Genomic DNA, 17,482 nt, shown 5'->3' with positions numbered 1-17,482 from the left:
AAAGTTGTTGGACCAAAGTGATAAATAAAGCAACACATTTACAATTCCAAGCCAACACCATCACTAAGGATGACAAATAGTGCTACCCGATGGATGATCTTTGACTTTATATTTAATCTCACAAACTCACTCTTCTGTGTTGATCAAAAGATGAAGGGCAGATACTTTGGGATCAGCAGACAGGAGTGGAAGTAATAACAGAGACAGGTTTAAGCAAACACAGCAAAGTAGAGGTTCGGGCAACCCAAATTCATAAAACTTTGGAACAGTCTGGAAAAAGTAAGCTTTATAACTTTTCATTGATTTATTTGTTTTTTAATACACATCCATTCCTGAATTTCAAGCCTACAACACATACTGACAAAGTTGGGAAAGCAAACTTTTTATCACCTAAAAGACCATCAAGCACAAAGTGTAAAAACTAATGATGTGTTTCAGGAATTCTTTGAGCCGTATTTGTTCATATATCTGAAAAAGAAATTCATTTTAGCTGATCAGAAGACATGTTTGCACTGTGTGATGGTAAATAACAGATGCTTCTGAGTCTAGAAAAGTCCAGTTCTGGAAAACATTAAGACAAAGATTTCTTTTTTTAATTTATAGTCGGGTTTAAAGAAGAGTTTGCGGATGTAAACCTGTGACGTGCTGCCTGGCAAAGATCTGCACTAAAACTCTTTCAGGTTCCAAGAATCAAATCATGATGGGAGAAAATACAAAGCAACACTACTGTTCTTTACGTATGTGTGATTTTTCACACATATTTGTTGAAAAATTGGACTCTTTCTGTCTACTCTTTATTCCTCAAGGAGTCTGGGAGTTTCAATGTTTTTTTCAAAATCCTAATCACTTGTTGATATCACAGTTGTTAAAAAAACAATGGGTTGGGTTTATAAAAAAGTTTGCTCTGTCTCCTCTTTCTCATCTGTCTTTGTGTTTGCAGCCTCTTACAATGCACTGTTTGGACGATAAAATGTGCTTCTGACTTTGAAATCCTCACAGCAACATTTAATTGCAATCTAAAAACAGAGCTTGAATGGAATCCCTGAAAAGTGATTTGGATTATTTAATCTAATATGAACAAAGCAATGTCTGCCTGGGAAAATGAGTGATTTTATAATAAAACTCAGACTTTAAAAACAAGTGAAAATCACATTTACACCACGGTGGTTATAAAGACAAAACCTACAGCCACAGTAAGTTCTTACAAAAGAGTTTGAAATGCTTCATTTATAACATCCCTACGATTCTGTTCTAACTTTACACAGAAAGAAATATTGGCTGTTTGTCACTCTTTCTAAGTAGTATTAGCTACTTATAATTTCATGTCTTTTTTAGATTAACAAATGTAAATTAGGTTGAATTTGCTCCAAATTTACCAAACCTACCTTCTCTAGATCTCATCAAGTCAAGATCATATAATAAAATCTTGTTCCTATTGCTACAAACCCAACCTACTGTACAACCTGAGTAATGTTGGCGTTACGCTGCTGAAATGTTAGAGAGCAGTGTGTATCCCGGTGTTTTCCAGTATGACATGTGGTATCCTGCACTTAAAACAAAAAATCTGCCGCTACATTTCTAAACTGTGACATTTTATAGAGAGAATCTCGTACTGGTATTTTATAGCTGGTGGAGTTACCCCTTTACCAAGACTACAATCACAATTCAATAAGAACAACTTCTTTTAATATTAAGGTTTTAAATATTATGGGATAATAACACGATCTGGTCAACTATTTCAAAAAAATGGCAGATGTGATATTAGATAAATAAAAACACAACATATAAAACAATTTTTTTTTCGATTTGTATTATTAAACAAAAGCTAAATCAAAATTTGAAGCAGTGCGTGAGATAAACTAAGCACATTCAAACTGCTTCCACAAGACTTAGGAGGGTTTGTAGCAGCCAGGTCTTGCTAATAAATGCATTGATTATCTGATCAACAACAAGTGTAATCACTTTATTCAGATGTGCCAAAGCTCCTTCAGACAAATAAAAACATGAGGAATAAAGACTGGGTTTAAACAGATGTCCGTCTTGGTTACAAAGACAACATAGTGTTTGTATGTTCTGCTATGAAGGGATCAGAGAAAAAAACTCCATTCAATCTTTTTTTTAATCTTTCAACCAGCTTACACAATGAAGCATCACTGAACTAGATATGGCATGCTGAGTGTGAGAGACTGCACGTATAACAAATTATGTGTTAATTAGTTTACTTTAGATTAAATCATGTTTAAGTTTCCAAGCTTATAGGTTTTTGTGTGTGTGCTTGTGTGTAGGCCACTGTGCTTTTTGAGAACACCTAGGTTCTCATGAGACTGACATAATCACATCTCCTCGCAGCCTCTCCTCACCCAGGAAACAGATACTTGCTCACTTCTTGTCCATTTGCAGAAGTCAAACTGCAGCTTTCACTTTCCTGACCTGCAAGCCCTCATTGAACCAGAGAGTTTGTTAAATCCAATCTGCAGACCTGTAATGTTGTTTGGCCAAACTAATCATTACGTGTAAATAAAGTGGTTTGCTACCATCTAAGCCTTATCTTTTCTATGCGAGCAGGCCGGTGTGAGGCCCCTCCTGCTGACGGCTGTGGGAATAATGGGAAACGGACATCTTCTCATTATGATTGCACACAAAGTTGTGAAGACAGAGGTGAACCTACACATCCTGTCTGTCATTTGGCACAAATCATGCCTCTGTAATGCAGGGGAGCTCTCCCAGGCCTCTATTGTGGAAATAACTTTGACAAGGTTATGGAAGGTTTATTTTACATAAAAGAGGGGAAAAATGCATTTACAGATGAAAATTGGGGTGCATGGCAAAAGTAACTTTTATTGCCTAAGTTCGGCAGAACCCATTTGCTGGTCGGTGGAAGTCATTTGAGGACTCTCACAGTGCTCCGTGGGTTCTGTTCTGCCTGCGGACTCACACCTCCAGAGCTACCGCAGGGTGCAGGGCTTGATGGAGGGCTGGCTGCAGCACAATGGCTAATGTCACAAGTTGTCAGGGACTCAATAGGGAGCTGGTCTCAGGTGGCTGCATGCAGCCTGTACCGAGCGGGAGCGCGGCCCTTTGGTTTGAGAGTGACGGCTCTCTGGAGTCTTCCTGTCTCTGATTGCACAGCGGGGACAGAGCTAAAGGAGTCCGGCCCAAACTCCATCAATTCACACAGTACAGGATCGGATCTTATGCATCAACTAAAAAAACAAATATGTTTAAGCTGTTGCTGATTACATTTAGAATATATATATAAATATATATATCAGTATCTGTAAAACTGACTGAGTTATAGCCTTTTTGTGTAGGCTAAGGACATATAGCTGTTTCTGTTTTTAAAATCAGGTTAATAACATTTTCAGACAAATAACAGACATACCGTTATGGGCAAAAGCATTATTGCCATTTATCTTTGGCAACTGGCAGTAATAAAAGGGAAAAACTGCAAGTAACCTAGGTGGTTTTTTGTGGGTTTTTTTCTAAAAATAGCTGAAATGTGTGAATAATTATCAGAAACAGTTCAGTATTTTTCTTCTTTGGTACACTGAAACGTGTGTGTGTGTTTCACAGTTGAATACTACAGTGAAACATCAAGTATGATTAGTTTTAAAGACTTAATTTGATATAATGGGGACATATAATTTGGTAAAGTGGATTTAACTCCACTTATTACAGTCTATATATTTGCATATGTGGATATAAGTTATGCATACATTAAATATTGCATTTATTGGCTGTGGATCAGTGGTTAGAACAGTCATCCTCCAATGAAAGAGTTGGAGGTTTGATTCCACTAGTATACCACATGTTGAAGTGCCCCTGGGCAAGACACTGAACCCCTCACTGCCTCCGATGTGCCCCATCGGTGTATGAATGGAGTTTAAAGCACTGATTAGACTCTATAGAATGATTTATTCAGGTTAGCTTTGTAGAGATGTATTAGAGTGCTGTATGAATGTGTGTGTGGATGGATAAATGGGGGCACAGATTGTGTTGTAAAGCACTTTGAGTGGCCTGGTTGGCTAGAAAGGCGCTATATAAGTACAGTCCATTTACCATTTTAAATTGTTTTTATGTCTCCCTGCAATAAAGTGAAACCACTTTCCAGGCTTAGACTAATTATTTACTTGATGGATTTGAGTACTAAAGGTTTCTGCCAGTTTTGCCACAATAAAACATCTTTATTCATTTTATTTTTGATCAAGAGTTAAATTTGATGGCATATATACCTCTTATTATGCTCACCTTGCTATATAATGACACTGGTCAACAGTTATTTTATAAGGCTGGTAAACAAACAATCACTGTTGGTTTATTGTCAGATCATGAAGTTTTATCAGTGGCTGCTGTAAAACAACATTTTTTATTCAGATTCAAACGAAGACAATATTGACATACTATTGTAAATAAAGTGGTTTGCTACCATTTGGTAAATGTTTTGTGGTTGTCTGGTTTCTAATTAATAAACCTTTGATAAATAAGCTAACCTGTACAGACTAATCACTAAAAACAGCATCAGTAAAGCTGCAGTGTGGCCTAGCCTGGCACATCAAAAGAAAAGTAATCCCTCTCCTCTCACTAACATGACAATTAGGGCATGTTTGAACTAGAAGCTGCTTCTATAAGGCCATAAAAAACAAGAGTCAGAGGTCCCATGCAGAAAAACGTCAAACCTTTAAATTTACAAGTCATGCTGGAACAAGACAACGTCTGGGAACAGAACTCAATCTGTTTAAAAACCAATTTGGACTTGTGCCGTGTGTTTGAGCTGGTGTGGTCTTCCCCTGCTCAGTAAAGGCTGGGCTGACAGACAGACCTATAAACAAGCAGCTTTTATCTCTGTGAGAGAGACATGGCAACAAAGAGCCCAGCTGCCTGGCCATATCCCCCCCATTCCTCTGTTTCCCTCTTTTATCTTTCCTGTCATCACCTCACAGCACTGAAGAGGAGGCACAGGGAGGATAGAGGTGCGCTTAAATCCCTGGGGGGGTTTTATTTTCACTGTTTCTTCACCAGTAACCAGTTTTCTGTCTAGCTCACAGACTGAACACTGCTGCAGACTATGGAGATACTGTACGAATGATTTGCTTAATCTGTCTAAAAAGAAATACTGACTTTTCCAATTGAACAAGTTGGATTATTTCATTGTTTCTGAGCATATGTGTTGCTATATGAATATGTCATATCAGGGAAACTTAACATTAATTTTACATCATTCAGCTTGTGCTGATGAAGAGGCTTTCTTTGCATAAACACAAGGATCTACTGTATAAATGAAATTTTAGAAATTTTAACACTTTCACAAACAAATGTTTCTGTTTCCACAAACTTTGCTAAACCACTAAGATTCCAGCTTTAGCTACAGACAAGAAAGAGTATATCATGATCACTAAATAATAATTAACATTTAGCCACTTATTTCTAATGACAGGTAGATGGGTAGATGCTTTCCTCAATACAGTTAACTCTTTTACAGTCAGCTCAATATAAAAGATGCTAATCCAGTTGGGGGGTGATACAAGACGGACAGAAATCCATGAAAAATCTGACTGAATCGATAAAGAACTTCAAGAAATTCAGATTCTTCCACACAAGCACGATTAACATCAGTTAAGGCTCCGTGGGATGCATAAAATGCTGAGCAGGTTGGTTTAGAGCTGATGTTCTGCAAAGACGGCAAAAGGAAAAGAAATGCGGTCATGCTCCATAACCTAAAGGAAGGTGACGGGCTCAACTGCAGAACAAGGAGGCAGGAGGAAATAGAAAGCAAACCCTTTATTAATAAAGCTAAGAAAGCTGTCGAATGCAGGATGAGCAGAATATAACTTGGCTTGACAAACTGAGTGCAAAAAGTGACAGCAGTCTGGCAAGGAACTAGAGGAGCCTCGAGACACACAGTATACAAACAAAGGATAGAAATTGCTAAGTGAAAAGTGGGTGTGCTAATTGCTGACAATATCCAGGTGAGTAGAATAAAACCAAATTAAACAGGATGTGAAGCTGTCAAAACTAGTAAACATAAAACAGGAGTAAAGAAGGGGCTTCTGAGGAAGGTGTGCTCATGTCACAAAAAGAACTTGAAGAAAACTGTACAGGACTGAAAGTTTTACTCATATTGTAAGGGTGATTCTTTGTGATATTAATAGTGTGATGTCAATAAATTGTTTAAGAATTGTGTAGCTCTAAAAAAATATATAGTTGTTTGAAAATAATCTCTTTAAACCTAAGGTCTTCAAAATGATCAGACCATCATCAGTAGATATAAAACAGTAGAATATAATCATATTTCATCCCTTTAAGGACTTTTAAAAACAGCACGAAAGTGCATTGAAGCTGTTTTGGTTATGTTAAGCATCTTTCACTTGGTAGTTTTACATAAAGATGATTTATGGAAGTGATTTCTTTCATTTGCCCCCTCTCTGTCAGTGAAATTGGCCTAATTCACTCATACATACCTCCATTTTGTTTAGGGACACCCAGCAGTCTGAAGGGAAGTCCTGCAGCATGGGAACCAGGAACTGTAGGCAGCCGTCCCAGTGACACAGCAACAGCATCATACCAATCAGGTTAATAATCCGCATCACCGCACTGGCCAGGTCATAGGTCATATGGAAGATCTGGATGGCGGCCATGGAACAGGAAGAGGTGTTAAAACAAACTGATACGTGTGGAGACGAAGTCATATGAGACAAAGACGGGTAAATTGGCATCCCGCTCAACTCTGCTGGCTTTGATTAATGAGCAGGGAAAGCAATGCACCATCAGCACCAAATCAAACCCAGCAGGAACAGGTGAGACAACTTTTCACACAGAGATACATGACATCAGTCAGAGTCTCAAACACGCACAGGCACAGACGCTCATGCAAGCCCGCAGGCACAAAGATACACTAACAACACCGTCAGATATGTCATCACATCATACACATGCACACGTTCACACGGACAGAGTGACGGACAGGGACCATCATGATCCTGAACAGCTGATAGTCTGAGTCGTCTCACACATCAATCATTCTTACTCACTCAGCACGATCATCTGAAACTTGAACGACTTGAAGAAGCCTCACTGATTGACGATAAACAACCAAAATATTCTACAATAGGGTGTAAATGGGCAGCGGTCACGTTAAAACAAGTGTGTGATGAAGGCCAGCCTGAAGGAAGTGGGTCGTTTCAGTGCAGCTGAGGGAGAAGTGATACTTGGTGATGGGAGTGATGAGGAATGAGACTGGACGTGAATGACATGTGATGAACTTTCTAAATGCAGCTTTAACCTTTATGATGTTTTCACTGTCGCTTTATATCAGTCAGGAACAAAGAAAACAGAGATTATGGATGTGTTTTTTTCACCGAGGACATATCAGAGAAACAGACGGTTCACAGCCCTGATGTTGCAGCAACTGGAGATGTTCAGCTCCACACACAGCTCAGGCTCAAACGCTCAGATATTTTCTGCTCAGACCAGTGTCCTTAGTCTTCAGCTCATCTTACTCTCATACTCCACGCATGCCAAGCATCACTTCCCATCATGCATCGCTGTGTGTGCATGTGTGCATATCACATCATATCTTCAGAAATCCAATTATCCAAAGGTCAAGTGAGCAGCAGAGCTCACTGCGCTGTTCACTACTCCAAAATGCCAACTCCGGGTTGCTAACACTGGCAAAAACGAGGAGTTTAGTGAGCTCGTGATACTGCTGGACTGTTTGTATCCCAGGCTGATCTCCTTCAATAAAAAGAAAATAAAACTACAACAAAAACCTGAGGGGCAAAGAGAGAGAGAAACTACCCAGCTACAAAACACAATATTTGTATTGTCTGAATGCAGAGTCAGCATTTACGGTAAATTTTTCCGTTTTATAGCTTTTTCCTTACGTGTTTTTTTTTTTTCAGTCAAACTATTTCCACATACTTTGTGCTATTTTTACCATTTATATATCAAAACGTTCATCTCAATCAGAATAGTGTGCTATGACTTTTGGGTTTTGTAGCTTTTACACTTTTCAAAATGTTAAGAAAATTATACAAAGAAATATTCTGAAATTGTATCAACTGCTTCAGAAACACTGTTCTCTTTTCAATTCTGCTTCAGCGTACTTGTTCTATTTTTGTCTTCTTGTGCTAATTTTAGCTTTTAACTAGCTTTTTACTACTTTTTACTTTTAGATGGTGTTTGCTCCCTATAACTTTAAGCTTCTGTTTAGGTACTTTTAGCCTTCAGCTACCATTGTGCCCATTTTTGATTTTAGCTTGCATTAAGCTCTTACTAGCTTCTGTTTTCCTTGTCAACTCAATTTCAGCTTCATTGGCTAATTTCGGCACTCAGCATTCACGCTTGGTTTTCACAGAAAATGCACTAGTTTTATTTCACTTTTATATCGCTAAAAATGGAGCCAAGCTGATACAAAATCTATGCTTATTTACTTTTGTTTCATTCTATTAGGAACATATCTAATCACAGGCAATTGCCCCCTCCAGTGCTGATTATTACCATTATCATCCACCTCACCTGCTCCTCCTCTGGTGCTTTAATTGATTAACTATGTTTGCTCTGATAATAGGCTGCTTATTAGACTGCCTGATGCCACCTGTGGGACTGCCGGGTCAGACTGCGAGACAGAAGAGCGAGGGGCTCCAGTGACAGTGGGAACAAGCAGAAAGCAAAGTTTGATCATGCTCAGATGTCTTGCTGACATCATATTTGTTTGTTTGTCTCCAGGTGGCAGGTGACAGCATTAATAAATCAGGAGAGCAGGCAACTTGGAGCAAACAGAGGGGCAGATTGTCGATTTGGTCATGAGCCAGAACCAGCATACTGGAGACAAATCAGTGACCTTTTATCACTAACTAGACAGGATGTGTCTTCCTCTGTGTCTCTGAGTTGTGTTATTACTACGTATAACAGTGTATTTGAACAGGGACAGACATAAAATGTGTGTGTTCTTACCTCTTCCCATTGGTGAATGTAGCGTATTAATCTGGAGAGCCTCAGGAGCCTCAGAAGACTTAGGATCTTTGTAAAGCGGACAATCCTCAGGGCCCGAGCCGTCTTGTACACCTCCGAGTCGATCCCTTTCTCCACTATGAGGAATATGTAATCCACTGGGATGGAGGAGATAAAGTCTACAATGAACCAAGTTTTTAAGTATGTCTTCTTGATGGTTTTAGGGTCCAAAATGATGTCAGAGTTGTCCTCAATGATGATTCCAGTGCGAAAGTTGAGCACCAGGTCCATGAGGAAGAAGGTGTCGGAGACCACGTTGAAGATGATCCAGGGCGTGGTGGTCTCGTCCTTGAAGAAGGTGATGCCAACGGGGATGATGATCAGGTTGCCCACCATAAACAGCAACATTGTAAAATCCCAGTAGAACCTAGCAGGCGTGTGTGTGTGTGTGTGTGGAGATGTGTGTGTGGAGTGTGCACGATGGGAAAGGGAGGAGAAAAGGAACAAGACAAAAATAGAGTCAGATAAGAAAGAGGAGCTACTGTGGAAACCCTATAGGCACAGGAGACTTCTTAGCTGAAAATGGAAAAGTGTCTGAACATGCAAGGAATAATGAGTAAAACGCTGAAAATCAACATAGTAGGTGTTTATATGCAATCTTCTGCCAAGATTTAGGGGGTTTTGGTGTGATGATTTGCGTTCCCCTGGTTTAGCCTTCTTAGTTTCTTGTTTATCAGTATGTTTCAGTGTTTTTCTGTTTTCTTGCTCATTGTTTCCCCACAGTCTGCAATGCTTGTCACATATGTGCACATACACCTGTGTTTCCTCTGTAATCAGTACACCTGCAGGTGAGAACATGTTCTCACCTACTATCACACCTTCGGGTAAATATAAGCTTTATGGTTTTACTCATTCCTGGTCAGACCATCATATGTAATCCTGTCTCAGTCACTTCTGCTCATTTTGGATTTTTGATCAACTTTATTAAATGCCTCCTTTGGATGACACCTGCCTGCCTGTGACCTGCTTACCTGCTCTCTTAGATCCTCACCAACCACCAAACTACTATCAACATTACATCCATCAGTTCATTTGTTTTCTTTACCAGCTTTTCCATGCAGGGTCAAGCTGGTGCCTATCTCCAGCAGTCATTGGGCAAGATGCACATGTCACCAGTCCATCACAGGCCTCATGGAGACAAACGAGACAGGCAACCATTCACACACTCACTCACATCTAGTGACAGTTACTAATTAACCTAACATACACGTTTTTGGTCTGTGGGAGGAAATCGGAGTACCTGGAGAAAACCTACGCATGCACAGAGAAAACATGAAAACTCCACAAAGAAATGCTTCAGCCGGTTGTGAACCTGTGACTTGCAATCTTGCTGTGAGGCAACAGCTTTACTGCCAATGAAATGGCCAGTAGAAATTTTTTATCTTTAATCTCAGTTTACATTTGAGTAAAAATAAGCATTGCCGTTTTGCCAGTCCATATTTTGAACTACATCTTCTCTTCTAAGCTGAATTCCAGCATTTAAAGAAAAAGCTACCTTTTCCATTTAAAACCTTGTATTTAAAATGTAATTATCAAAGAAAGATGTTGCTTCTTTTGAAGATTAATTTAACCATTCATGAAGTAAATGGTTTAAAGGTCAAATTGCACAAACCTAAGAGGCTTTATTTGGAATATGTAATAGAAAAATAAGTCCTGCTTAAAAATCTTAGGAGACATAGAGCCAATATCTGGTCAGCGTCAACTCACTGCACTGTGATGTCAGCTCACCACACCAGGTGATGAAAACTCCCTGCATGCACTGTTATATTTTTATGACCATGACTCATTGCACTATTTACCAATGTAGCTAATCATGTTTGTATAAACATATATATAGGTATATACCTCTAACCCCAATGCAAATGTAATATTTAATCATTTAATCATGCATTATATAATGATAATATACTGGTCAAAACAAAACTGGTAAAACATTTGCTTTGCAAAAAATAAAAAACCTCTTAACTGATGTTGTGAAGTAATCAGGTGCAGTGAGTTGACTTGATTTTTGGTTTGTTACATGATAATCACAAACAGAAGGATTTGGTTTGCTCGTGTTTCTTTCTTCGTTTTTTTAATTTCGGGAGTCTGAATTTCACTTCAGGGTCAAGCTCATTTTCTGCCATGAAGTGTTACATTGTATTTTAAACGTTGGAAATCTTTGTTGACAGTTCAATGGGTGCCCTTTTTGAACTGCAAAGTTTCCGTGAGTCTTAGTGGTTTTAAGCATTCGTGGACAGCAAACACAGCTCCAGCGCAGCGGTGCTGTGCGGGTCGGTGGATGGGGCGGAGGGTGCTGGGGTCTCACCCCTTCAGATGAGGCTCTGCAGGACAGGTGCAGCGCTGAGTCATTACACTGCGACTTATGCAACAAGCTCTGATTCCTCCACTACTTAAATGATGATATTATTTTACGCAACTTTGCTGCTGAGGTGCGTTCACGACAATCAAAAACGTGGGAGAGGGCAGCTTCTCCTCACGTTGGCGCTTAAGTGGGGCGTCTTGAGTGACTTGTCATCAAATTGCAACCCTGCTGTTGTCTTAAGTTGAGCTTTTAGTGCTTAACTGATATAAGTGGGCCAAACATGAATGGCGCTGAGAGATGAGGAAGAGGAGGAGGAGGAGGAAGAGGCGGAGGAGGGGGTTAAGGAGCGCTTAAACGCGAGACGCGACTCCAAATGAGAGAGGAGCTGTCCGCTCCCTGTGGTGCTGAAAGCAGCCGGGCCCAGCCCGAAGTACAAACCTGCAGGTTTTCTAACCCCAAAACATTTCACTGATGACTGAAAGGGCTCACATGAAGCGCTACAGTCACGAAGAATCGTTTCGGTTCGTGGATCCCTCCCCACCAATATATATATATATGTATATTTATATATAAAAATATATATCTGAATGAGAAAATAATCGCTGGATGCTCAAGTCGGGTTATCTGCGTTTGTGAGCCGCAGCAAACATCCGTCGATAAACGTATCCGGAGAGTCATGAAGGAGGATGTGTCTCCAGTGAGCATGCTTGAGGTTTTCGCACACTTGGCTCAAGGTGACATTCCATTACTGAGTGCATCACACACAGATACACTTACACACAGCCTGCGTCCTCCTGTCGCAGAGCACACGCACCGCAACACCTATTACACCTCCACATCCTTCAAATAAAGGCGTTTTAGATCAAGCCTAAGCCGCCGGAGCGCTGCTGTCTCTGATAAACCTGAGCGTCATGCAGGGAAAGCGGGATGGAATAGCAGGCCTGGCTTGTTGAGCTCCCCAGACATGCTATTGTTCCGACTGGAGCTGGATTTGTTTACAACCTTGAGAGGACACGCTTTGCTAAAGTCCATCTGCCTGACAACAGGTTGTTTTAGAGGGGGGAGGCGTGCTAACAGAAGCCCCTTAAAGCAGATCAGTTCAATTATCTGCAGATTCATTCAGGAGGTAAAGGAATGAGAAATCAGCAGCTATAGTAGCCACTGATGCATGTGTTTCCTGTGTTCCTGTACTCACAATAAAGTAAGTTGTAGATGACAATGAGGACCATCACGGGCCTCTCATCACTTCCACCTTGCCACAGATTGCAGCCGCATCTCTTACCTGAAATCGCTATATGGGTGGATAATCCAGTTTCCAGCTGATTTGACCCTCTCCTGCTCCTTTTCCACTGCTTTTTGACTCCCGTACATGCGTAAGGAGAATTTGTTAACTCCAGGCTGCAGCATGCTGCTAAACTGCCGCTGCATGAAGCTGGCTTGGCTGCCTCGGGGTTCCGCGTCCTCGGCGGGCACAATTGGCGGTCCATCCTCCTGCTTCTGGAAAGTTACGGAGTTCCTCGGCTGCTGGGTCTGAGTCTGGGTCGAGCCGTGCAGCGAGGACGAGGCTTTCCGGCTCGGCGCGTTGGAGAAGGACACCTTGGAGTCCTTTTTCTCCGGGACACCGCTGGACGCGGCGGTGGCCCCGGGGTTTGCGCTCTCCCCTCCCTGCCCTCCGGTTAGAGAGCCGCCTGGCGTGATGGAGCCCTCCATACTGGCGGTGGTCGAGTTACAGGCTCCCCGTTTGGCACCCCCTCCGTCCTCGGCTCTCCCCGGCCCCGCCGCTTGCTTCTCCTGCTTGGCGATGATTGAGCGCAGGCTCCCGGTGCCCGAGTCCCTTCTGCATTCTCCGTTTTTGTTGCATTTCATGCTGGAAATGGGAGCGACGCCGCCGCGACCATCACCCGCCGCCGTCGCGTTTAAAACCTCTCCCGCGGCAGCGGATTCGGACGCCTCCGCCCCGGTCGCTCTGCTGGTGTCACCTCGGTGGGCAGCATCACCCGGGCTGGGTGTCTCAGTAGCTCTGGAGGCAGCAGTGGGCCGTGAGGCGGCAGGAACGTCCTCTGTGTGCGTAAGGCAGGGCTCCTTGTTGGAGTTTCTCCTGGAAGCCGAGGACGCGGCTCCCCCTCCTGGCGTAAAGTTCTTCATCCTGATACTGCCGCCTCCTCTTCCTCCTCCTCCTCCCCCTCCTCCGCCTCCACCTCCACCTCCGCCGCCGCTGCCTCTCCCCCCGGCTCGGCGCAACCGCGGATGCTGGAACTTGGACTCCTCTTCTCCGTCCTCCGTCTCGTCCATCACGACGCTGCCGGTGACGCCGGGCTGCTCACGGCTCGGTGCGCCGGGGGGAGAGCCGGGCTCCGCGCAGTTCGCTCTGCTGTCGCTCGCTTTGGAGCATTTGGACGCGACAGGCTTGGGTGCGATGTGGCTGCGCCCGCTGCCGCCCACCGCCTTCTTCTTCATGGTGGCAGCAGACACCGGGGACACCTCATCCCTGTCCATGACATTGAGCACTCTGGATTTTGCCTCCAATTATCTTTGAAGAAAGCCAATCAGAGAGAGGGGGGATATGGAGAGGAGAGGGGACAGAGAGAGAAAAGAAGGGACGGAGGGAGGGAGGGCTGGACGTGACTTTTTTGCAAACTAATGCTCTTATTTCCTCAGTCACTGTGTCAAAAATCGAATGAAATGAACCCCTGGTTTTGTGGTCAAATAGAAATATTTTTTATTTCACTCATTTTTAAAGGGCTGTTTCAAAATGAGGTCTTAGTGACTTCCTGTATCCACATAATCGCTGTTTGTCACCACATACAGCCCAATAACATCTAGAGTTTAATTGCCACGTGTTAATAAACATTCAAATGAAGTCATGTGTTTTAGTTTTGACAGTGACAAGTTCCTTTTGATCAGTGTTACCCTGATCAGATGTTTAGCGCCCTCTAGCGGCCATGCAGGTGGATGACGGGTGAGACGAGATGTGAAGCATTTTGTTCCTACATTGTCAAGATTTTCTGAGGTTCAGAAGAGTCCAAATTGTCTAAGATGAAGTTATGTCAGTTGTTTGCATCCAAATATATACATTTGTACCGGTACTGGTTCTTTGTGATGGCACAGGAAGAAACTAATTCTAAGTTCATGCAAACCCCCCACCACCTTCTATGTTTAGCTTTTGTTTAATTTAAGCACTGGTTTGAAAACAATAACCAGCAGCTCTCACAAACTCAAACAATTGACCAGTTTGGGAATCATTCGTGCATGTAAACATGTAGTCCAATCAGTGACTGAGGTGTACTTTCAAACTGAATAAATCATATTTATCATATATTTTTATGATTTAAAGAAATAAAGTATAAACCTATGTTTTTTTACACTAAACACTACAGTTGCAAGTTAAGTCATTGGTTCATTTCACTCATTTTGGTTTGATATTTATCTGAATAACTGAAAACTCACAAAAAGAAACAAAACATTAATGGGAGCCTCAGGGCTTTGATACCAAATATTTATCATTTTATTCAAGCTTTTATAAAAGGTACAATAAATTACAACATGTAGAAAGAGAATAAATTTTACTCTCTTCACCCAATTATCTCTACACCATATTATTTAAACAAATAAAAAGTTTCACGTCACTGAAAAGTTGAAAAAGGGTCAGAAATAAACAGAAAAGTTTACCTCAAATTCAATCTGATGATAAATTGGTAACAGGTGAGGGTGAGTCATAAATGGACCGTGCATTGTATAATTTGTACTTGTTTGTCTAAATAACTGAGCTGGTTTTACACAAGTAAAATGTACACTGTGGGCATCAGGAACTGCACCACGATACTCTGAATGTATTTTTGTGCCATAAGTCGAAGCAACATGTGCACCATCCTTACACATCTAGGCCACGATAATCGAGTGGTCTTTCACCAGAGTGGAGATAAAGCAGTTAGCCTGTTTTCTTTGATCTAGTTTGAGTTTATCCTAATTTTGGCCACTTATACACGTTTCTGTATAAAGCAATAGTTGTCATCTGCCGAGTAAAAATATCACAAAGGCCAGGTAAAAGATTTGCAACACCCCCAATCCTTTAAATATCTTTTGTCATCGAGATTATGAGCATCATCTGTTGCAACTTTCTCTGTTTATTTTCCCTCATTAGTTAAAAGTTTGCAGCTGCAGCCGCGATGGGATGCTCTGTAATAGTTATCAATAAATTATAAACAAAAAATAAATAAAAAATGCAGAAAAAAAAACTTTTCCAAACTAACCAAGTGGTTATTGGCCTGGAAACATGTTTTGGTGCACAGGTGGAGACAGTACATCCTAATAAAGTTTATCCATTGATCAAAGTGAAGTGTGTTAACCTATATACGGAAGATGAAGTGATGACCTTATTAGTGTGGTGGGGGAAAAAAAAGACTCAAATGTCCTGAAAACAAATGAGAGGGAGTGACTTCATGTGAAAGCCTTCCCACAGTTTTAAAACACACTGAACTTCCTGCTAATTATGTCTCCATCAGAGCTCCTGCTCCGTCAAGGTGGCGTAAATAAGACACAGAATCCAAGCCAACAGCCTTTTCTATTTGTAGTGGGTGGCAACACCTCATCTATTAATGCTAACTACTTTGAAAGCTTCACTAATAAAAATTCATTTGTTATTCTGTTTGATTTCATAGCTCACAGGTCTGTGCAGTGACTCACCCGCCACCTGCTCCTTAATCACAGTTAAAAATGTCCAGGCTCCACGGGAATGTCTAATGAAAAGATGTTTGTTATACTTTCACCTAAATGTAACGTAATGCTTCCTTTCAGGAGGTTTTCATAAGACTCTTCAGAGTTTCTTAGTTTTGACCTAAATAGACAGCAAAACTTTGAATAGATTTTTATTGATTAACGATTTACCTTTATTGTTTTCATTTTTTTTTTCTGTTTATTTTTTATTTGTTCGTGTTTATAACTCACTGATCAGAAATATTATTTTTCTCTCTCCACACACTAAAAACTGCTGGGTTAAAATTTGAACCGAGCCAACCCGGAGTAGTTTTCACTCAGCAGAGATGTGCTCGACCCAGTGTACTAAACTACGTTTTCTACCTAAAACTTGGGTTAATATGACAAGTTTGTTGAATCTGAACTAAAACTAAAACGTTGAGTTTAGAAGAACAACCCAAAATCTGCCTTATTAGATAATTACACCAACTAATGTTAATTTAGGAACCTGAAGTCACTGTCTAATAGAAACTGAAGTTGTTAACAAAGCCAACCAGGTTAAACATCTTTTCAGTAGTTGTTTTTGCCATCTTACATTTACTCATTACATCTTAAAGTGGAGGTCCAGTCAGGTCGGATTTGTTTAACTTGTAGCTTAAAATGGTGGACTGTGAAGAGTGACCCGGCTCATCTCTGACCCGACCACTGGGTCGAACGTTTTCAGCCAATATTGGGTCAAACCACACCAACCTGTGACCAGACAGCTGTAACCCAGAAACTGAGTTATCAAAATAACCCAGCAGCTTTTAGTCTGCAGGCATGAGCTTTTTACAGAGTCGTCATCACAGTCTGGATTTTGTGTTAATGGTGACTCATCGTCTGTATTTATACCAAAACTGAAACGTGTTCATGCGGTGTGTCACTTTCAATGAAGGCGAGCTGCACCAGTAATAATCAGACTGGACTGCATGTAACTGGATTTGAACTGAACTTGTTTACTTTCTCAGTAAAGTGCTCAGAGATGGTTTCTGCTGTGAATTAGTGCTGCATAAATAAACTGAACTGAGTGAGGTTTAATTAAATGAGGTTTTAACTGTGGCTTACGAGAGAGAGTGCAAAGGATGCAAATTTCCTATTTGACTTTAATTTGTTTTATATCAACCGTCTCTTTGACTTTAAGACTTTTACGCGGTGTATATACAGTATATTTCACCTTCACCTTCTGCAGATACTGCATGCTCATCATCAGTTCAGTTGTTACCATGTTACAAACATCATGGTGATCTTTGAAGATCTTTGTTTCTGCTAAACGTCAAACTTTTCAATTCTTTGTCAGTTCCACCAGAGCAAACCAAATATGTTTTATTTCTTCTATGCAAATGTTATAACCACCAGTAGTCCGATATTTTCTCCAATAACGAGCTATGGATCACCGGTGACTTGAAGAAGTTGTTGAACAAGACAAAAGTCCTGAAG

General features: G+C 41.1%; 1 protein-coding gene across 1 annotated transcript in view; it reads right to left on the bottom strand.

The window, feature by feature from the left end:
* Nucleotides 1–13,816, bottom strand: part of LOC108239460 (potassium/sodium hyperpolarization-activated cyclic nucleotide-gated channel 2) — a 29,836-nt gene extending 16,020 nt beyond the window's left edge. Inside the window, exons 1-3 of the mRNA XM_017422169.3 lie at nucleotides 12,597–13,816; nucleotides 8,953–9,376; nucleotides 6,459–6,620 (exon numbers count right to left, since the gene is read on the bottom strand). Of these exons, the coding sequence (XP_017277658.1) occupies nucleotides 6,459–6,620; nucleotides 8,953–9,376; nucleotides 12,597–13,810 (1,800 nt within the window). The 5' untranslated portion in view covers nucleotides 13,811–13,816. The remainder of the gene's footprint in view (nucleotides 1–6,458; nucleotides 6,621–8,952; nucleotides 9,377–12,596) is intronic.
* Between the last annotated feature and the right edge of the window lie 3,666 nt (nucleotides 13,817–17,482).

This window comes from Kryptolebias marmoratus, linkage group LG20 (genome assembly GCF_001649575.2).
Source record: "Kryptolebias marmoratus isolate JLee-2015 linkage group LG20, ASM164957v2, whole genome shotgun sequence".
Taxonomy (NCBI): Eukaryota; Metazoa; Chordata; class Actinopteri; order Cyprinodontiformes; family Rivulidae; genus Kryptolebias; species Kryptolebias marmoratus.
The sequence above is the reverse complement of the archived record's forward strand: the minus strand, read 5'-3'. Positions and strand labels throughout refer to the sequence as shown.